Source organism: Trachypithecus francoisi, unplaced genomic scaffold (genome assembly GCF_009764315.1).
Source record: "Trachypithecus francoisi isolate TF-2019V2 unplaced genomic scaffold, Tfra_2.0 Lachesis_group8, whole genome shotgun sequence".
Lineage (NCBI taxonomy): Eukaryota > Metazoa > Chordata > Mammalia > Primates > Cercopithecidae > Trachypithecus > Trachypithecus francoisi.
Window position 1 is genome coordinate 120,829,426 of NW_022681473.1, and position 22,561 is coordinate 120,851,986.

The 22,561-nt window shown below is 47.8% G+C and overlaps 1 protein-coding gene and 1 long non-coding RNA gene across 3 annotated transcripts in view; one reads left to right on the plus strand and one right to left on the minus strand.

Moving 5' to 3' along the window:
• Positions 1–21,781, minus strand: part of OPCML (opioid binding protein/cell adhesion molecule like) — a 560,135-nt gene extending 538,354 nt beyond the window's left edge. The window contains exon 1 of one of the 2 annotated variants that reach the window (XM_033204746.1): positions 20,696–21,781. In XM_033204746.1, the coding sequence (XP_033060637.1) occupies positions 20,696–20,862 (167 nt within the window). In that variant the 5' untranslated portion in view covers positions 20,863–21,781. The remainder of the gene's footprint in view (positions 1–20,695) is intronic. The other variant, XM_033204747.1, reaches the window with a different exon arrangement.
• On the plus strand, positions 5,518–8,692 carry LOC117080131. The gene is made up of 3 exons (XR_004435728.1): positions 5,518–5,578; positions 8,296–8,406; positions 8,500–8,692. It is a non-coding gene; the product is annotated as an uncharacterized LOC117080131 (long non-coding RNA).
• Positions 21,782–22,561: the final 780 nt, after the last annotated feature.

Consider the following 22,561-nt stretch of genomic DNA (forward strand, 5'->3'; position numbering starts at 1 on the left):
TATCCATTTCTTCTAGATTTTCTAGTTGATTTGCGTAGAGGCATTTATAGTATTCTCTGATGGTTGTTTGTATTTCTGTGGGGTCGGTGGTGATATCCCCTTTATCATTTTTTATTGCGTCTATTTGATTCTTCTCTCTTTTCTTCTTTATTAGTCTAGCTAGCGGTCTGTCAATTTTGTTTATCTTTTCAAAAAACCAACTCCTGGATTCATTGATTTTTTGGAGGGTTTTTGTGTCTCTATCTCCTTCAGTTCTGCTCTGATCTTAGTTATTTCTTGCCTTCTGCTAGCTTTTGAATGTGTTTGCTCTTGCCTCTCTAGTTCTTTTAATTGTGATGTTAGAGTGTCAATTTTAGATCTCTCCTGCTTTCTCTTGTGGGCATTTAGTGCTATAAATTTCCCTCTACACACTGCTTTAAATGTGTCCCAGAGATTCTGGTATGTTGTATCTTTGTTCTCATTGGTTTCAAAGAACATCTTTATTTCTGCTTTCATTTCGTTATGTACCCAGTAGTCATTCAGGAGCAGGTTGTTCAGTTTCCATGTAGTTGAGCGGTTTTGATTGAGTTTCTTAGTCCTGAGTTCTAGTTTGATTGCACTGTGGTCTGAGAGACAGTTTGTTATAATTTCAGTTCTTGTACATTTGCTGAGGAGTGCTTTACTTCCAATTATGTGGTCAATTTTGGAATAAGTGCGATGTGGTGCTGAGAAGAATGTATATTCTGTTGATTTGGGGTGGAGAGTTCTATAGATGTCTATTAGGTCCGCTTGGTGCAGAGATGAGTTCAATTCCTGGATATCCTTGTTAACTTTCTGTCTCGTTGATCTGTCTAATGTTGACAGTGGAGTGTTGAAGTCTCCCATTATTATTGTATGGGAGTCTAAGTCTCTTTGTAGGTCTCTAAGGACTTGCTTTATGAATCTGGGTGCTCCTGTATTGGGTGCATATATATTTAGGAGAGTTAGCTCTTCCTGTTGAATTGATCCCTTTACCATGATGTAATGGCCTTCTTTGTCTCTTTTGATCTTTGATGGTTTAAAGTCTGTTTTATCAGAGACTAGGATTGCAACCCCTGCTTTTTTTTGTTCTCCATTTGCTTGGTAGATCTTCCTCCATCCCTTTATTTTGAGCCTATGTATGTCTCTGCATGTGAGATGGGTCTCCTGAATACAGCAGACTGATGGGTCTTGACTCTTGATCCAGTTTGCCAGTCTGTGTCTTTTAATTGGAGCATTTAGTCCATTGACATTTAAGGTTAATATTGTTATGTGTGAACTTGATCCTGTCATTATGATATTAACTGGTTATTTTGCTCGTTAGTTGATGCAGTTTCTTCCTAGCCTCGATGGTCTTTACATTTTGGCATGTTTTTGCAATGGCTGGTACCGGTTGTTCCTTTCCATGTTTAGGGCTTCCTTCAGGGTCTCTTGTAAGGCAGGCCTGGTGGTGACAAAATCTCTAAGCATTTGCTTATCTGTAAAGGATTTTATTTCTCCTTCACTGATGAAGCTTAGTTTGGCTGGATATGAAATTCTGGGTTGAAAATTCTTTTCTTTAAGAACGTTGAATATTGGCCCCCACTCTCTTCTGGCTTGTAGAGTTTCTGCCGAGAGGTCTGCTGTTATTCTGATGGGCTTCCCTTTGTGGGTAACCCGACCTTTCTCTCTGGCTGCCCTTAAGATTTTTTCCTTCATTTCAACTTTGGTGAATCTGGCAATTATGTGTCTTGGAGTTGCTCTTCTGGAGGAGTATCTTTGTGGCGTTCTCTGTATTTCCTGAATTTGAATGTTGGCCTGCCCTACTAGGTTGGGGAAGTTCTCCTGGATGATATCCTGAAGAGTGTTTTCCAACTTGGTTCCATTTTCCCCCTCACTTTCAGGCACCCCAATCAGACGTAGATTTGGTCTTTTTACATAATCCCATACTTCTTGCAGGCTTTGTTCATTTCTTTTTCTTCTTTTTTCTTTTGGTTTTCTCTTCTCGCTTCATTCATTCATTTGATCCTCAATCGCTGATACTCTTTCCTCCAGTTGATCGAGTCGGTTACCGAAGCTTGTGCATTTGTCACGTATTTCTCGTGTCATGGTTTTCATCTCTGTCATTTCGTTTATGATCTTCTCTGCATTAATTAGTCTAGCTGTCAATTCTTCCACTTTTTTTTCAAGATTTTTAGTTTCTTTGCGCTGGGTACGTAATTCCTCCTTTAGCTCTGAGAGGTTTGATGGACTGAAGCCTTCTTCTCTCATCTCGTCAAAGTCATTCTCTGACCAGCTTTGATCCGTTGCTGGCGATGGGCTGCGCTCCTTTGCAGGGGGAGATGCGCTCTTATTTTTTGAATTTCCAGCTTTTCTGCCCTGCTTCTTCCCCATCTTTGTGGTTTTATCTGTCTCTGGACTTTGATGATGGTGACGTACTGATGGGGTTTTGGTATAGGTGTCCTTCCTGTTTGATAGTTTTCCGTCTGACAGTCAGAAGGACTGTCTGTTGGTCTGTTAGAGATTGCTTGAGGTCCACTCCAGACCCTGTTTGCCTGGGTATCAGCAGCAGAGGTTGCCGAAGATAGAATATTGCTGAACAGCGAGTGTACCTGTCTGATTCTTTCTTTGGAAGTTTCCTCTCAGGGGTGACGCCACCCTGTGAGGTGTGGGGTATCAGACTGCCCCTAGTGGGGGATGTCTCCCAGCTAGGCTACTCAGGGGTCAGGGACCCACCTGAGCAGGCAGTCTGTCCGTTCTCAGATCTCAACCTCCGCGTTAGGAGATCCACGGCTCTCCCCAAAGCTGTCAGACAGGTCGTTCGGGTCTGCAGCGCCCCGCTCTTTCCCCTAATGGACTGCAGCTGTGCGCTGTCCGCAGCGGTAGAGTCTACAGAGACAGGCAGGCTTCCTTGGGCTGCTGTGAGCTCCACCCAGTTCGAGCTTCCCAGCGGCTTTGTTTACCTACTTAAGCCTCAGCAATGGCGGGCGCCCCTCCCCCAGCCTCGCTGCTGCCTTGCGGATAGATCGCCGCAGACGGCTGTGTTAGCTGTGAGGGAGGCTCCGTGGGCGTGGGACCCTCCCGGCCAGGTGTGGGATATATTCTCCTGGTGTGTCTGTTTCCTTAAAGCGCAGTATTGGGGTGGGAGTTACCCGATTTTCCAGGTGTTGTGTGTCTCAGTTCCCCTGGCTAGGAAAAGGGATTTCCTTCCCCCTTGCGCTTCCAGGTGAGGCGATGCCTCGCCCTGCTTCAGCTCACGCTGGTCAGGCTGCAGCAGCTGACCGCACCGATTGTCCGGCACTCCCTAGAGAGATGACCCCAGTACCTCAGTTGAAAATGCAGAAATCACCGGTCTTCTGTGTCGCTCGCGCTGGGAGTTGGAGACTGGAGCTGTTCCTATTCGGCCATCTTGCTCCGCCCTCCTTTTTTTTTTTTTTTTTTTGAGACGAGTCTCGCTCTGTCGCCCAGGCTGGAGTGCTGTGGCCGGATCTCAGCTCACTGCAAGCTCCGCCTCCCGGGTTCCCGCCATTCTCCTGCCTCAGCCTCCCGAGTAGCTGGGACTACAGGCGCCGCCACCTCGCCCGGCTAGTTTTTTGTATTTTTAGTAGAGACGGGGTTTCACTGTATTAGCCAGGATGGTCTGGATCTCCTGACCTCGTGATCCGCCCGCCTCGGCCTCCCAAAGTGCTGGGATTACAGGCTTGAGCCACCGCGCCCGGCCCATTCTACGTATTTTTACCACAATAAAAATGGGGGCATGGAGGAACTTTTTGGGGTACAAAAATGTTCTGTACCTAGTGACGTGGTGGTTCCGAATATATTTGTCCAAGTACACTGATGTGAACGCTAATGGGGTGCATTTTACTTTTAAGCAGATTTTCTTTCTCCCTCTCTTTTTATCCATCTCTCTTCCTCCATCCCCCTTTCCTGTTTTGTGAGCTCTGTGTTCTACAAACATAGTCACATATTCACCATACATGAATGCTCAGAGAGAAGAGTCTAGAATTAATTTAGCTTTGTAATTTCCACACTGCCTAGAATAGTGCTGGTGAGTACCCAATAAATGCTGCACAGATTAATCGTGAATTTGGTTTTGTGTGTGTGTGTGTGTGTGTGTGCTGCATGGATAAATATATATATATAACTTAATAGCAACTGTTTATTGTGCTCTTGCTGCAATGTAAGACTTTAATCTGAAGTCTTTACAAACTTGATATCATTTACTGCTTCCCATCAGCCCAGTGAAGTGGATATCTAGCCCTTATTTTTTTTTTTTAATCAGGAAATTGAGGCTTAGAAAAATTGAGTCACTTGTCCAACCACATACAGCCATTAAGTACCAGAGTTGGGATTTGAAATGAGCCTTTTGACTGTAAAGTCAGTGTTCTTAACCTCTTGATAGAGGTTACACTTTATCTTACATTTCACTAAGCACCCATTGACTTGCCCATCCTAAAGCAGAGCATATAATCAAGAACATTCTACCACTGCTTCCACTGCACAGGGACAGCACGAGGCATGCTGCGGATACATTCTCAGGGACCTCATCATGAGAGCTTGTGACAGAAGCAGCTGCATTTTAGGACCCAGGGAGACGGGTCCATGAATCCCTTCATCCCGAGATGCCCTCGGGAGTGTTTCGAGATGACTCACACTGGCTTTTCCAATCCCTGAAATTGCAGGTGTTCTTCCAGAATGTGCCAGCCTCTATTACATGACCTTGGTGAACGGGAGAAAGCAGGTATTCCTCCCGTCAAATGGTCAGAATCTGATGCCTGTGGCTTCCATGATATTGTACAATTATCAAATACTCCAATTATAACCAGCAGACAGAGGAAGGACAAGTGAAATGCCAACTATTTAGGGAAATATTAGCATCTCAACTAGGATTCAAATGCCAGACTCTATGGTTGTAATTTCAGTGACTTTTGAATTATTCAACATGGGTGAGAATATCTTCATTAGAAAAGGGAGATATGTGTGTGTGTGTGTGTGTGTGTGTGTGTGTGTGTGCGCGAGAGAGAGAGAGAGAAAAAACAGAGAGAGAGAGACAGAGATAAGAGATAAAAGAGAAGCATTCATCTTTTCAGAAAACTCAGAGCACCTACTAAGCATTAGGTATTCTGTTAGACGCTGAGAACACAGGATAGAGAGAAGATATTAATGCATTTAACAAAAGGCGTGGGAGAAGCAATACAAATGACAATTGTAAGAGGAATATCTTTAGAGACGGCATACAAAAGCACAGGGCGGTACAAATTTCAGTTCTGTAATTCCTCCCTCTTACACAGGGTGCCTCACAGACAACATCCCAGTGTGAGCACAGCCTCTCTAATAAACCCCTGACTTATTCCATTCCCTGGGTGTACAGATGGTGACTCCTTTTTTCTGCATCACAGGAGGTTCCAAACAATGACCAGGAGGCATCAGTGGGTAGTCAAAATGGCCCGATAACTGGGACACAGGCCATGTGTCTGAAAATAGACTGTTTAATTGCACATGAGCAGGGTAGACAGGAGCCAGTGTCACTTGGGCTAGACCTCTCCTGCTGCCTGGATGTGAAGTGGTCTCCAAAAAGATCCTTTGGGTGAATAGGCAGACGGTAAGCACTGGAAACAATACAACGAACTCCAAAACTTCAGAAAGTATTCAGAAATATCTTTGAGAAGTGTTTCCATATTATCTTCTTCTAATTACACTTACTTTTCTTCAGCATTGGCATTCACAATAAATAGAAAATTATCGTATTCATTTTTCTCTCTTTTGCGTAATTACTTCTACAACAACGTTGTTTTCTGTTATTCTTCATTGCTGGTATATAGCATTTTAGGTAATTGTGAGTTGAATTGTCTTCTGTGGACTAGCCAGAAAACTTAACAACCACTGATAACATTCTTTATTCTGATTATGCAGTGGAAACTTGGTTAATTGAGATGCCATAAATCTTCAGATCCACTGAAAATGTTTAATATTCAGAACCAATTTCTAAAGATTGTATTGATCAGCACTTTCTTGGGAAGCCAGGTCAAGACCTTCAGCATCGCTTTGATTTAAGTAGTATGTATCTCCAGGGACCAGCAAGTCAAAGCGAGTCACATGGTTTTCTCTGGGGTATGAATCCGTGGCAAGGCCTACACTCTCTGTGTTCATGGTCTTAAATTAAAATGTGAATATAAGGATGAGAGGGAGGATAATGGAGTGACATATTTTAGGGTTTAAACAAATTACTTCTCCTCCTTCTATACTTTGGTATCCCTCATCTTCACAGGTCTCATTGTTGGGTCCTCACCAAGAAGTGACCGGCTCACGCTGTCTTAGTTTGCAGGCCCTTTGAGGTTCCATATGTGCTATGGGAGGTCAAGTAACGGGACAGTACAACATTTAGGGCAGGTTCAAAGCCATGAGCACCAGTGATGCCCCGGGGAATGTGTTGGACCCTGGTGGGCGTCATGTTGCTCAGTGTTAGCAGCGTGCACCATTTGCAGCCTCAGAAGGTGCTACTAGCTGGCTTCACTTGGGTGAGGGTGAGGGGAGGGAAGCTCCCTCTAAAGCTGGGACAGCAGACAGCTGCAGCCTTCAACTGAAATGCACATTTCCTGACCTTCGGGAACAGAAAGGATGGTGTCTGGTTTATTTCTGCTTGTGGCACTTGGACGTTTTCTCTGTCCTCTACATCTGGGGAGGGGACATACTATGAAACTGAAAAGAAGCATAAAGGTTTTCTAGGAGCAAATGCAGACTCTGACACATGATAACCATGTGACCAAAGGGAAAGTGGTTTAACTTTTCTAAACCTGGACCCCTAGGCTGTTAATAGGGATTGTAATGGTCTGAAAATTACATGAAGTGTTAGGTAATTAATGTGGCATCTGACACATAGTAAACCGTGTACAACAGGAGCTTTTGTTTGTGTCAATAGCATCAGCATGTCCCCACCCCACAACCTTCCCTCACCCCTGGGCTCTTGCAGGTTTTGTTAAAGGCTCTGCAGTGTTATCCTGTAGTGGAGCAAGGTGCAGACAGTTCCTTTCTCTCAACTTCTCTACCAGGAAAGCTATACACAGATCTAGGCTAGGCAGTGCTGAGCAGCCTGGATATCACAGCTTCAATGCTCACTTCTTAAAAGAAAATACACCAGGGTATAAAAAGCATCAAGTAGGCAGTGTCATTTATTGGGAGACAACAGGGGCCTGAGAATGGACCAAGATGAAAAGAGTGCACCCCTCCCCCAAACCCATTTCAGGCAAACCTGAGCTCCAATTACCCCTAACAGGAGCAAGAGCGGCTTCATTCAAGGCAAACAATAAACAAACAAACCTGAAATAATTTGGTGCTGTCTTGTGTACGTTAGAAAAAAGAAAGAAGGAAAATGAAGAAAAGTGAGCACTTGCTTTCTAACTTACTAGGCAATGCACATTTCTGCCAGCCCTGAAGATGTCTTGGACTGTAATTCCCTCTTCTCATCTCATGACTGAAGACAGATTCCCGTTAATAATAAGTAATTTTAAAAGTCCTCCCCTGGGAAGGTCAAATGAGACCTGCTCGACTCTTCCTCTCCACTGCGTCTGGCTGCCGGATCCCATCAGATCCTTAAAAGCTGCCTGCCAGACCGGCTCCCAGCACCCTCAGAGCGAGCCACCTAGTGAGCACAGCGAGCGGGCCAGGGGCAGAGTCCTTTTTTAGAAACCAGAGGAAAGGAAATGGGAAAGACAGAGCTACACCGAGTCCAAGGCCCAAATTTACTTAAAAAGGTTAAACAATTACCCAAAGGGCTTAGATAAGAGCTGCTGAGTTTTCCAGAAAGGTTCAGAAAGCCATGGAGCATATATTTCTAATGCTTAAAACATCTTCTCCCATGGCCTGCTTCAGAGAGAGGGAGTGTGTGTGTGTGTGTGTGTGTGTGTGTGCGCGCGCGCGCATGCGTGTCTATGTGTGTGTGTGGTGTGCATGTGGTGTCTGTGTGTGTGTGGAGTGTGTGTGTGGTGTGTGTGTGTGGTGTATGTGTGTGTGTGGTGTGTGTGTTGTATGTGTGTGTGTGGTGTGTGTGTGGAGTGTGTGGTGTGTGTGTTTGTGTGGTGCATGTGTGTGTGGTGTGTGTGGAGTGTGTGTGTGGTGTGTGTGTGTGTGTGGAATGTGTGTGGGGGTGTGTGTGGTGTGTGTGTGTGGTGTATGTGTGTATGTGGTGTGTGTGTGTGTGTAGTATGTGTAGTGTGTGTGTGTGTGTTTGTGTGGTGTGTGTGTGCTGGGGAGGCAGACTCATTCCCACCAATCAGGGATGTCAGAGACTGTCGCGGAGTCAATACAGCCTTGCTCTCCCAGGCCTGCTGGATCCTGCAACCATGACCCAATCCAGGACATGCCAGCCTCCTTGCTGCCTCCCTGCATTGTGTATCTCCTTGGGCCCACAAGGCCCTGTCTCTACGGAGACAGGTACGCTTTCCAAGTATGTTCCTCTACTGCTGCTAAAAAGCAACAGTACTGCTGCTCTTCACTCTGCCACCCCGCTTGTTTTCTTGCCCTCAGGGATAGTGAAGACTTTGCATCGTTTGGATCAGACTGCCATCACTGGTAGATTCAACCGTCCCCTCTGGCAAGTGATTGGAATGGAATCCAAAAGTCCCTCAGGCCTCCAAGACCTCTAACCAACTGCTGTGCCTGAATATCCCAGGATCATATTTTGAAGACAATAAAATTGTTTAGATATACGAGTTTCATTGCTGTAGAGGCAATAATACACTAGAAGTGGTTGTTTCCCATTAAGATGGATTAAAGCATTAAACCAATAGTTATTTGTTTTAATCTTTAGTATCCACCACAGTATCTATCGTCAATAATACATAAGGCACAGCTCCTAAGCTCCAGGAGCCCCCAGACTAACCATAATCACACATGAAAAAATAGGTCCTAGTACGTATCCGTGCAGTGAAAGTTACTGGAACTCTGATGAGGGCAATTCTTGACCACAAGCAGAAAGAATTCTGGGTGAAACTGTGAAAAGACTAATACACTTTAAAGCTGTGTGTAAGTGTGGGGATAGAGGAAGAACAAGATGGAGCGTACAAAACTGAAAAAAATTTGAGAGTATTGTCAGTTGTTATTGAGGAGTTCAACTTAGTACCAGTAATAACTTGCACACATATGTCGCTTTATGGCTCACAGAACAACCTATATACTTCCTTTCATCTGATAATGCAGACCAGGTATGATAGATACTGTTCCTGTATGTACACAATTCAACTGAAATGTTCAAGGCCATGGAGTTAGTGAGAGGTAGAGTAAGAATCAACCCCAGGTGCCTAGGCCCCCAAACACAGAGCTTTCTAGGGCATTGACATTGCCCATGAGGTGCAGGCACACATGGGGAAGATGCTTCCTTGGAAAGCAGGGATACTGGATAAGCCTTGCTCAGAGGCTCTAGGGCCACAAAGGGCTTTAGAGCAGGGTTCTCGATTCTGGCTCCACATTAGAAATACTGGAAAAGACGTTTTCAATGGCCACGTCCATCCCCAAACCCAGGAATTTTGACATCATCAATCTGGGATGGAATTCCTAGCATCATCAATTCCTGGCAATGGAATTTCTAAAAAGCATCCCAGATAACTCCAACCAGGTTCGTGCCACCACTTGAGAGGTCCCTTATGGACCTGTCCCTGCTTGAGTCTCTTTTAATGTCTTTATCTTCCCCGACTAGGAGTAAAGTCTTTGAATGTACCCAGTCCTTCTTCAGCCTGCGCAACTGAAACACTGAAATGGAAAAATCATGCGTTTGTTTTGAATAGTCTAATGGCGACTCAAAATCTTCTAATTTACATAAAAAAGAACTGAAGGTAGGTGCAAAGTATGGAAACACACCCAGGCAAACAACAGAACTTTATCTTTGGAAACTCTACTGCCCAGGTTGCTCTGGCAAAATCCCACTGCTCAGATTATTCCTTGGCAGTAGTTAAACCTCAAATACTTGGTTCTGAATGGATTAGTTCAGAACTCCAAATGAAAATGCAGGGACATTTTAGAAAAGAGCCATTAAGCATAATCCCAGATCAGCAAGCCTGGATCAGCAAAACTGATTATCCTGCTGTTGAAATAAAAAACACAACATGAGATAGAAAGCCCCTAAGGGAAAAATTCTAAACATACATGCATGTGACCACCCCCCGGGCTTACACAAACAACTTATCTAGAAAACCCCTAGCCGTTTGAGGTTGCAACATACATGCATGTGACCACCTCCCGGGCTTACACAAACAACGTATCTGGAAAACCCCCAGCCGTTTGAGGTTGCGAAAAAGGCAGGAACCAGCCAGAAACTGCCGAATGTTCAACTTTAAATGTTAACCAATAATAAGCTTGTAACTACTGTTTCTCTGTGACTTGTTTGTACCTCGCTATAAAAGAAACCCTAAAACAGCAGCCGGGGCCTCTCTCTTTATCTGCCATTGTATAAAGCGGAGAGGTCCGGGTTCGAACTCGTAATAAAGCGACCCCGGCTATTTGGCTTTGACTCTGGTCTCTGGTGGTCACTTACTGGGGTCTTGCGACTTCGGGCACAACATTTGGGGGCTCGTCCGGGATTCCCCTAAGCCCACCAGACCCCAGGTCAACAGGTCGTCACTGTGAGCAGATTCAGTAAGTCGGCGGGCTTGAGTCTCTGTGTCGTCTGGAAAAATTCCGCGGGGTCTGTATCGGTGGTCGGCATAGTCTTGGCGGACGTGCTATAAGACAGCCACCAGGGGCTGGTGGGAGACGTCCCCCGGCACCCGTCTGGGGCTCTGTATTTATTAGCCCATCTGGTTCTGATTGGGAGCTAAACCTGAGACCTGCTGGCGACTATTGTTATGTTAATTACTTAACTTACTTTCATTTTTCAGGACCTATTTGGCAAGGAAAAAAAAAAAAGAGTACAATACTTCTGGTTTTACTCTTTTCTCTATCTCTCTTTTCTATATCTCTCTTTTCTCTATCTCTGGGATTCTACTACCATGGGTAATAGCCAGAGTACTCCACTCTCCATTCTTATAAATAACTTTAAAGATGTTAAGGCAAGGGGCCATGACCTTAGCATAGAACTCAGAAAAGGGAAATTGGTAACTTTCTGCCGCTCGGAATGGCCCACCTTCGGTGTAGGGTGGCCAGCTGAGGGGACCTTCTGTCTCCCCATTATCATTAAGGTAAAATCAAAAATTTTCCTGCCGGGGCGGTCAGGACATCCTGATCAGATCCCTTACATCCTGGTGTGGCAAGACCTTGTGGAAAACCCACCCCCTTGGCTAACTCCTTTTGTGCTGACGCCAGAGCCATGCAGGGCTCTGGTCTACAGTCGACAGAACACCCCCGTAGGCCAAAAACACCGTCCGCTCCCCTACCCCCTGTGTCAGAAGACAGTCAGGATCCCCTGCTTTTAGAACCCCCGCCTTATCATCCCCCTCCTGGTCCTCAGCCCCCAGCCCCCCCAGGGGACCTCGAAGAGTGGGAAGCAGCAGCTGCTGCTGCAGCCGGGGCCCTCGAAAGTGAAAGTAACTCTGGGGGGGCCGGCGGGGTGGACGCGCGGACGCGCTCAACGGGAAATAAGCTCGCGCCCCCCTGATTCCACTGTGGCTCTCCCCCTGAGGGAAATAGGACCCCCCGATGACACGGGCAACCCTAGACTCCAGTACTGGCCATTCTCCACTAGTGACCTGTACAACTGGAAAACCCAGAATGCTCGGTTTTCTGATAACCCTAAAGATTTAACAGCTCTTTTAGACAGTGTTATGTTTATCCATCAACCAACCTGGGATGATTGTCAACAACTCCTCAGAATTTTGTTCACAACAGAGGAACGAGAAAGAATACAGGTAGAGGCCAGAAAACTGGTTCCAGGAGATGACGGCCAACCTACCGCTAACTCTGACCTCATTAATGCTGCCTTTCCCTTGACCAGACCTGCATGGGACTACAACACGGCAGAAGGTAGGCGAAGGCTACTCGTTTATCGCCAGACTCTAATGGCGGGTCTCCAGGCTGCCGTTCGCAAGCCCACCCATTTGGCCAAGGTATATTCCATGTTACAGGGAAAAACAGAAAGCCCAGCTACCTATCTAGAAGGATTGATGGAAGCCTTTAGACAGTTTACCCCCATGGACCCGGAGGCACCCTCTTAAGCACCTTAAGCCCTGAAAAACAGTGGTACACTGTCCTGGATTTAAAAGATGCCTTTTTCAGCCTGCCTTTAGCCCCTAAGAGTCAGAAACTTTTTGCATTCAAATGGACAGATCCCGAGAGGGGCATAAATGGCCAGCTAACGTGGACCAGGCTACCACAGGGATTCAAAAACTCCCCAACTCTGTTCGACGAGGCCCTCCACGAAGATCTGGGTGAGTACCGGCGACAGCACCCTGAGATCACTCTTTTACAGTATGTTGATGACCTTTTAATAGCAGCTGAATCCCCAGAGGCCTGCCTACAAGGAACCGAAAGCCTCCTAAAGGCTTTGGGAGATCTAGGCTACCGAGCCTCGGCAAAGAAGGCTCAGATCTGCAAATCAGAGGCTCAGATCTGCAAATCAGAGGCTCAGATCTGCAAATCAGAGGCTCAGATCTGCAAATCAGAGGCTCAGATCTGCAAATCAGAGGCTCAGATCTGCAAATCAGAGGCTCAGATCTGCAAATCAGAGGCTCAGATCTGCAAATCAGAGGTAACCCACCTAGGATACCTGTTAAAAGGGGGACAACGCTGGTTGACGGATGCCCGAAAAGAGACTGTTCTACGTATCCCTAGACCCCAATCAACACGACAAGTAAGAGAGTTCTTGGGGTCGGCAGGGTTCTGTAGACTCTGGATACCGGGCTTTGCTGAATTGGCTAAACCACTATACCAGGCAACAAAAGAGCAGCAGCCCTTTAATTGGACAGAAGAGGCTGAGCTGGCTTTCCAACAAATCAAAACTGCTCTGCTATCAGCCCTGTGTTGGGACTCCCTGATGTCTCCAAGCCATTCCACCTATACGTGGACGAAAGCGGGGGTGTAGCCAAAGCAGTATTGACTCAGTATTTAGGTCCTTGGCGGAGACCGGTTGCATATTTGTCGAAGAAACTGGACTCAGTGGCTGCTGGGTGGCCTCCTTGCCTCCGGGTAACCGCGGCCACTGCCTTAATGGTCAAAGACGCTGATAAACTGACCATGGGCCAAGAATTGCAGGTCACTATTGCCATTGAAGGCGTACTCAGACAGCCACCGGATCGGTGGCTTAGCAATGCCCGGCTCACCCACTACCAGGGACTGCTACTAAACCCCCTCAGAATAACTTTCATGCCCCCAACGGCCCTAAACCCCGCGTCCCTACTCCCAAATCCGGACTTGGAGAGCCCACTCCACGACTGCTCCGAGATATTGGTCCAGGTACACGGAGTCAGAGAAGACCTACAGGACCGGCCACTGCCAGACGCTGACCTCGTCTGGTTCACCGATGGAAGCAGTTTCGTCCACCAAGGACAAAGGTACGCGAGAGCGGCGGTAACCTCAGAAACCAAAGTCATTTGGGCAGAACCCTTGCCCCCGGGAACGTCGGCCCAAAAGGCTGAACTGGTGGCATTGACTCAGGCCTTAAAATTGGGGAAAGACCAAAAACTAACGGTACATACTGACAGCCGATATGCCTTTGCCACCACTCACATACATGGAGCAATATATAGGGAAAGAGGGCTCCTCACGGCAGAAGGAAAAGACATTACAACCAAAAAAGAAATCCTGGCCTTATTAGCTGCCCTCTGGGAACCCAGAAAATTGGCGATTGTCCACTGTCCAGGACACCAAAGAATAACTGACATGGTCTCCGGGGAAATAACCTGGCTGATCAGACTGCTAAAAATGTGGCTCAAACCCCTTCACAGCTCCTAGCCCTTCAGCTGCCTGACCCGGGGCCCCCAGAGCTACCCTCTAACCGGGAGTACTCAGAGAGCGACCTCCAGTGGATAAACGAGCTCTCTATGGCTCAGATCCACGACAAGTGGTGGAAAGACTGTAAAAACAACATTATTCTCCCAGACAAATGAGGACAACGGGTACTAGAACGAATCCATCATAGTACCCATTTAGGCTCAAGGCGAATATTGGACTTAATAAGACACTCAAAACTAAAAATCAGAGATGCTTCTAAAAAAGTTGAACAAGTGACTAAAAATTGTGTAGTATGCCAACTCAATAATGCAGGAAACCAACCCCAAACCACTGGAAAAAGACAAAGAGGAAATAGACCTGGGGCTTATTGGGAAATTGACTTCACTGAAATAAAACCAGGAAAATATGGATACAAATACCTACTAGTTTTTGTAGATACTTTTTCAGGATGCACAGAAGCCTTCCCAACCAAAAAGGAAACTGCCCAAGTCGTAGCCAAGAAAATCCTAGAAGAAATCTTGCCCAGGTATGGCTCCCCAGCTATGATAGGGTCGGACAACGGGCCGGCCTTCATCGCCAAGGTAAGTCAGGGTCTGGCTTCCATTCTCGGGGCAAACTGGAAATTACATTGTGTATATCGCCCCCAAAGCTCAGGACAGGTAGAAAGAATGAACAGAACATTAAAGGAGACCCTAACTAAATTGACCATGGAGACTGGCGCTAACTGGGTAGTCCTTCTCCCCTACTCCCTGTTCAGGGCAAGCAACTCCCCTTACAGATTAGGTCTCACCCCTTATGAAATAATGTATGGCAGACCTCCCCCTATTGTCCCTAACCTAAAAGACAATCTCATCAAATCTGATGTCGATGATGGTGTTGAACTCTTATTTTCCCTACAAGCCATACAGAAAATTCATGAAGAAATCTGGCCTAGACTAAGAGAACTATACAAAACAGGACCTCCACCCGTTCCACACCAGATCCGGCCAGGAGACTGGGTTCTCATCAAGCGACACCGACAAGAAACCTTAGAACCAAGGTGGAAGGGGCCGTTCCAGGTGATCCTAACCACGCCAACAGCACTCAAGGTAGAAGGAATCACTGCCTGGATCCACTACACCCACGCCAAGCCAGTGGACCCCCTCTCAGACTTCGTCGGGCCCTCCACAGAGAAAACCGCAGCCTGGACAATTGACCGGACTAAAGACAATCCTTTAAAATTCACCCTGTGCCGTCAACAACCATAATTATGGTGTCCATCTCCTTTGTGACGCTCTTGCTTTTGCGGGCCTTCAGCTGTAAAATCCAAGCACAGCAGGCTTCATCCCCGTTTGCCTGGCGTTTTTTCCTGACAGAGAATTGGACCAAGTACGCTCAGACACAGGTACAAGGCCATCTTCTGGCCACAGCTGATTGCCCCCCTCAAGGTTGCAGCTCTCCTATCTATGTTAATTTTACTGATTTCCAGGCACAACCGGGAAAAGTCACCCCAGCTATTTGCTTTCTCTTTGACCAACAAATCCCCTATTATAAAAACACATGGGTTGAACAAAGCGTCGGTTGCCCCTATAGCTCATGTAAAATCCACACTGTCAAGACTCTCACAGCCTCAGAAACCCTCTCGAGCCAAGTGTGGAATTCCCATAATTTTTTTAAAACTGCCACAGGCTACACATGGGTTATCTGGGATCCCTGGGACTCCCGTTGGACCTCCCAACAGAAGGGGGCCATGTACATGACATCTGGGACAAAGTGGCCTAGCAGCCGCCTCTATCTATGGCGCTCACTTGTTCAGATCCAAACCACCCTCCACGCTAACATTCAGAAACACGAAACAGAACTAAACAAACAACTCTCCACTTTAACCTCCTCCCGCCCTTTCTCCTGGTTATCTCTGCTGAGGGAGGGGTTACTTCTCGCGAACGCCACCGGTCTGGGAAACCTCTCTGCATGTTTCTTTTGCGCTACCCTAGGACAGCCACCCCTGATGGCCGTCCTACTCCCAGCCCCCTTCAATAATTCCCTAACAACTTCCAGCCAAGGACCCTCCCCCATCTCAGATGTTCCTTTGTTCTTAAACCCCAAACAAACACAGGTTTTATTTTGCTATTCAAACGCTAGCACCTCCCTTTGCAACATAACCTCTCCTCCCAACTCCACTCTGTACGCCCCTCATGGCTCATTCTTCTGGTGTAATGGAACTCTATATAAAAATCTCACTGTTCAGGCCACTACGAGCCTCCTATGTCTCCCTGTTACAATAGTTCCCCAACTAACCCTGCGAACCCCTGCTGAATATCTAGAAGGAGACTATGTGCCTTCCTTCAGGACAAAAAGGGCTGTATTTCTTCGCTTAGTAGCCGGTGTCTCACTCACCACATCCATAATAGCGGCAGGGTTAGCAGGAGGAGCCCTAGGCCACGCTCTCGTTACTACTGCTAAGCTCTCCCAACAATTCTCCATAGCAATGGAAGCTTCAGCCGAATCCCTAGCCTCATTACAAAGGCAACTGACCTCCCTCGCCCAAGTTACTTTGCAAAATCGGCGCGCCCTAGACCTGCTTACTGCCGAAAAAGGGGGGAAGTTGCCTTTTTCTCAAAGAAGACTGCTGTTTTTACATAAATGAATCTGGGTTAGTAGAGACGCGGGTCCAACAGCTACACAAACTCAGCCTAGAACTACAAAAACAAAAATTCAATTCCGCAGCTGATAGTTGGTGGAGCTCCTCCATGTACTCCCTCTTAATGCCCCTAGCAGGACCATTGCTAAGCCTACTCCTCCTCCTCACCATAGGGCCATGCATACTAAACAGAATAATAAACTTTGTCAAAGATAGAATCAACACTGTCCAGTTAATGGTCCTTAGAACACAATATCAACCCATCATCAATAAAACAATTGAAACAGACGTATAAGACCCAAGATTGGCTCTTGAAGACACAACTAAAAGGGGGAATGAGACAGAAAGCCCCTAAGGGAAAAATTCTAAACATACATGCATGTGGCCACCCCCCGGGCTTACACAAACAACTTATCTAGAAAACCCCTAGCTGTTTGAGGTTGCAACATACATGCATGTGACCACCTCCCGGGCTTACACAAACAACGTATCTGGAAAACCCCCAGCCGTTTGAGGTTGCGAAAAAGGCAGGAACCAGCCAGAAACTGCCAAATGTTCAACTTTAAATGTTAACCAATAATAAGCTTGTAACTACTGTTTCTCTGTGACTTGTTTGTACCTCGCTATAAAAGAAACCCTAAAACAGCAGCCGGGGCCTCTCTCTTTACCTGCCATTGTATAAAGCGGAGAGGTCCGGGTTCGAACTCGTAATAAAGCGACCCCGGCTATTTGGCTTTGACTCTGGTCTCTGGTGGTCACTTACCGGGGTCTCGCGACTTCGGGCACAACAAAAACACCAAAACAAAAGCAAACCAGAAAGAAAACCCTGTATGTTGGTCGGAACTTTTCCCATTGAATGGAACAGTTACAGCAACAACCTTGCCTCCATCTCACCGCAGCCCCTCAAAATGTTCATGTACACAGATGATGTGGACCCACAGGGGAACTCAAGCAAACTTGGAGGAGATTGAGGCCTGTGAAGAAAGCACAACTGGCCATCATTCATTCTGCTGAGATGGCTTAATAGACACCAGCTGACCACACTGAGCATCCTGGGCTCCTTTACTGATGTGGGCATTGATTCAGACACATGACTTCTTGATTCTTGTCATATCTAATCTAATAGAGAGCCACAGAACATTTTCAACCCAACAGCAGATAATTGTAATGAAGTGATTCTGGCCAAGAGGGCCCATTTGCAATAATGAATTCAAATCAGATTCATGGAAGCTATAATTCAACCATAGTGAATAGCACCTTCATTTTCCATATCATCTCTCTTCCAAGAGGGCAAAATAACTCAATATTCAAATAATTATTTTTACTTTTCAAGTAGTCCTATGAAGTAGTTATGAGGAAGATAATATTGCCTCACTTACAGAAAATGAGTTTCATCCACGTTCAAAACTTCAGTGTCATCTTTGGCACAGCCCTTCCTAATGTCCCTCAGAGCAATCAAAGACCTGTCACAACAAAACTGATATCCCAAAGGAGGGAAATCATTCTTCTCTAAGCTGTGCAGTTTTTTCTCCGGGAAATTTAAAGGCAGACCCAGGTTTCTTGACTCCTTTGCTTTTCCTGCTAGGTCTCTCTCTTCTTCATGGGACTTCATTCAAGATTTAGAAACAGATTCGAGATACTTTGACCCAGGACAACCACATTAAAAAGTGTTTTCCATGTGATGGGCATGGGTATCATTCAGTGTTTTTTGGTGCATTCTAAACATGCGATGCGCTTGGAACACTCAGTTCCCAAGTAATGAATCCCTAATGAATGTCTTTAAGGAGACAAAAGAGTAAGAAACCATACTTAAGAATTACAACTTACACAGCAAAAAACACCACCAAATAAAACATGGTATATTTACCTAGGGTTAAAGCCATGGGCTTCCAGAAACCGAAAACATGGACTCTCCTTTGGAGTACTAACAAATCAGTTATTTGTTAAGATGGGCACACAACACACAACTCTTAACCAATAGAGCAAAAGAGTAAAAACAAAAGGAGAGAGATGGGGACATACAGAAATTTGCAGAAGATGTTTATGTTCTTTTAAGAAACACTGTGGTAGCAGTGAAATCAAAACCTTAAAAAGTCAAGGAATAAGAAGACTTAAGTGATAAAGACAAAAAAGAAAGAAAACAATGAGCAACAGATGAACGTATATATTATGGGAGCATCTGATAAAAATGAAGGAAGAAAATAATAAAAGAGAAGATGACATGAGCTAAGAGAATGAGGATTTAAAGAGATTAAAATGTAGATAACGTGCTGAATTTCTCTATTCTGCGGTAAACGTATAGAAGAGACGCAAAATCAACATGAGACATGTGCTTACTTAAACAAAAATTACACCATGCAACCAGGTAACAGATAACAGTTATGCTAGAACATGTAAGTTATTCTTTTTTTCTGCAAAGAACAAAAAGCAACTATTCAGCTTTTCTTTTTTTATTCCCAACCCCATTCCCAAGCCCAGCTGCTCAACATTAGAACTGAGATCATGAAAACAGGCCAACAGCTAATAAAAAATTGGTAGATCGAAGCTGGCCCTCTGCTGGTGGAATAGTCTTATTGCATCTCAGAAAGCAGAAAGCTCAAGTTTTCAAGCTTTCTGGTTTAATTTGGGGGGACAGGAAGAGGACAGAGGATTTTGGAAAATTCAGGACTCAGATCCTATTCAGTGCTAGACCTCTTAGCCCCCAGTGGCACATTAGATGGTAAAGAGGTGTGTGGCAGCATCAACATCCCTGAACACTAGTAATATTTACTGACATTTCCTTGGTTAACATGTATTATAACCCGTGTGCTATTCACAGCTTTAAGTCAACTAGTCTACTGCAAATGCTTATTGGGAAACGTTCCCTGATTCCTCATGGAACCTTCTTTGAAGCAATGAAGTAGGGACATTACATTCTAGTCTGGGGCAGGCTGAGCGCTACCCACATGGCCAGGAGGACTTTTCCCTCACATCTACCGGGAAGGGCCTCTCAATTCTCCTTTTTTCTCCATTTGCTTTGGGCTTCTGAGAAACAGCACACAGGGTTCTGGGACCTGTTCTCTAACTTAAAAAAAGATCCAGCTAAGTATCACCCAAAGTGGCAGAATCCAACCTTCACCCTTGGGCTTAGGAAAAGAATTCCAGTGTCCCAGAGACCTGTCTTTCCTCCTCCAGGGAGAGGCTTGTCTAGATGCAGGACAGGTTGCACCAGGAAAGCCCAGGGAGGAACAGGAAGAACTCCCACCCTCACTCTCTCCTAGGAGAAGCCACGCATTTTGGCTGCAGAATCTGGGTCAGGATGTTTTATTTTCACCATAACCATCAAAGTCATAGGCAGGGCAAATGCATTCGCCCTGTGTACATGGTGAGACATAGTTAAGCTGGGACGTCCCTGAATCTGTCTCCTAGGACCAGAACTGCCTCATTAAAGGGATAAAAGATGTTATCTGCTGAGCTGGTGGAAAGTGGTGGCTGCATTTTTATTAAAGTCTCTGCTGCAGCAAGCCCAGTCCCCAAAGGTTCATATTCCAAGATTCTCCATCTCTCTGCCTGGAGCATGCAAGTGATTCTCTGTAACTCATTAAGGTAAAACAAAAAGCTCTCCTATTGTGCTTTTCACACAGGACTGATGTTGTTGCATAAAAGCTACATGTTTCCTTTCCTTGGACCCAGTCTGCAAAAATAAAACTGCTCTAACAATTTACAATAGGGACCCTAGGAGCACTACACCAGGTTTAGCAGGAGTCCTGGGTCTTGAGGAGACTCATAACAGGCCGTGGCCTGGCACTGGTATTTGCACAGCCTTACATTTGAGGTGCATCTCTGATAGCGGCTAGCCTGGTGGTCCTGAGGAAGATCCTGCCTCATCCTGTACCTTCTGGCCTGTGACAGCCATCCAAGGGGCTCAGGCTAGCCACCCAGTATTTCAAATCCATGCCCTCCTGTTCTCATCTTGGTGCCGGCGCAGGAGAGAATCTAGCCTGTCATGGCTTCATAGAACCATGGAGTCCCACACGTGGACTTCAAGGTTCACGCATAAGATCCTGGACCAGCATAGACGGAGCACACGACAAACCTGTCCAGGGGCACGGCGGTCGGCACGGCAGGCGCAAGCGGGCGCCCTGGGGCCTGCACCAGGCCCTCTCGCGCCCCCGTGCCCCTCTCCCCCGTCTCCCCAGCGACCGCGGCCCAGGGGCTCGGCCCCGCGGAAGGTCAGCTCCCTACCTGAGGGTGGCGCTCTCCCCCTGCCGGACCGTCACGTTGTCCATAGCTTTGGGGAAGGTGGCATCTCCGCTGCGCACGGGCACTCCTGTGGGTACAAGGAACAGCAGCCTGAGAGACACGACCACGAGGCACTTCCAGGGCAGGAACAGGTACCCACAGACCCCCATCCTCGACAGCCACAACTTCCCCGAACTCCGGCAGCCGCACGGTCCTGGTCCCCCGCCCCGCGCACCAGCCGGCTCAGGAAGCGGTGCGGGGAGGCGGGAAGGGGCAGCGCTCGCCAGGAGCAGGGGGCAGGAGAAGAGCGGAGTCCAGGCTCTCCGGAGTCTAAGAATTCTTCCTCAGATCCTGCCTCTGCTTTCCAGCCTAGCAGAACCACCTGCCCCCTCCTGCATCCAAAAGGAGCTTTCTTGACGCTCCCCTGGGGAGGAGGGAGGCAGCCAGGAGGGGAGAGGAGGTAGCAAGGTGCGGGGATGAAGGTCACAGATTGCGCTTTCTCTGCCTCTCTCTTCGAGACGCTACTTTAAGATTCAGTTGCGCACGTTCTGCAGAGCTCTGGCATCAAAAGTTTATAACCCAAAGAAGAAGGCAAGTGTCTCTGACATACAGGAGCTGTCATAAAAAGCTGCGGCTTCAAGGAGAGGAGGAAATGTTTTATTAGATCACACACACGTGGACAGATGGACGTGTCCCCCAGCCCCAAGTCTCGCATCTGGAACCCCAAGGCGGCCAAAAGTTCCAAGGCGGGGACGCGCAGCCGGCGCAGCCAGGGTCCTCCGGTCGGTGGGTCTTTCGCAGCCCGGTAGGCGACTCGCGGCCAGCCCGGGGAGCGCCGCCCGGCGCAGGCTCCGGGCGCACGGGGAGCTGGGCGGACGGCGGCCCCCGCCTCCTCCGGGGACGCGGCACGGGACGCGGGGACGCGCGGACGCCACGTTCAGCGGCCGCCCCCGGCCTCCGCGCCGCCTTCCTCCCGGGAGCAGCCCCGACGCGCGCGGGCCCCGACCGCCGGGGTTGTCATGGCAGCAGCTCCATCCCTGACCGCCACTTTCTCCCGGTGCCGCCTCGGAGCCAGCTGGCGGGCGGGCGGCGCGGACTGAGCGCTCATCCTGGCGGGCGGGCGCGGGGCGCGGGCGCCCACCTTCACCCCGGCCGCGCCCACCGGGCTGGGGATGCCCGCAGGGATGAGCCCGCACCGCGCCCTCTCCGCTCCGTCCCGACACCCGCACCAGCAGCGGAGAGAAGGCTGCGCCCCGCGCAGTGGCTTCCCCTGCGGAGGGGTGAGGTGGGGGGAGCGGGGAGGGAGAGGGGAGGGCGGGAGAGGGAGTTCTGGGGAAAGCAGCACATTGAAAACTGACACTGGCACCTTCCCTCGCCGATGCCAGCGCAGAAGTTTTCAAACCCCGCCCTGGAGAGCCGAACTACCCCGCCCAGGCCAGGTAGGGCACCGGTGTGCGTGTCCACCGCGCTGCGGCCGGCTCCCCGTCCAGCCAAGTCCAGCCCTGACGGCGCGCTGTCCTGGGCCCGCGGAGGTGGAGTGGCCCCTCCACTGGACGCCTGTCCCCAAAGTGGCAAATCTCAATTTCTGCTTAAAACACAGCATGCACCATTTGTCCCAGTCCTACGCTTTATCGTGGTAAAAAGCGGGACTGGGAAAAACACAGGAAGATCCTAAAAAGTAGTAGGACTGATCCTCCTAAAACCCCTCACGGGAAGTGGCACCGCAGTGGTGCTGGGAGGTGACTCGGTGCTCTTGGAGACCAGCCTCCCCGTGTCTTTGGTCTCGGATTTGTCTCTTTCCGCTCTAAACCCCAGAGCTCCGCTTCCCTTGGGCCCCTCGGGAGGCCTTCTCTGCTCCCCTGGCAGAAG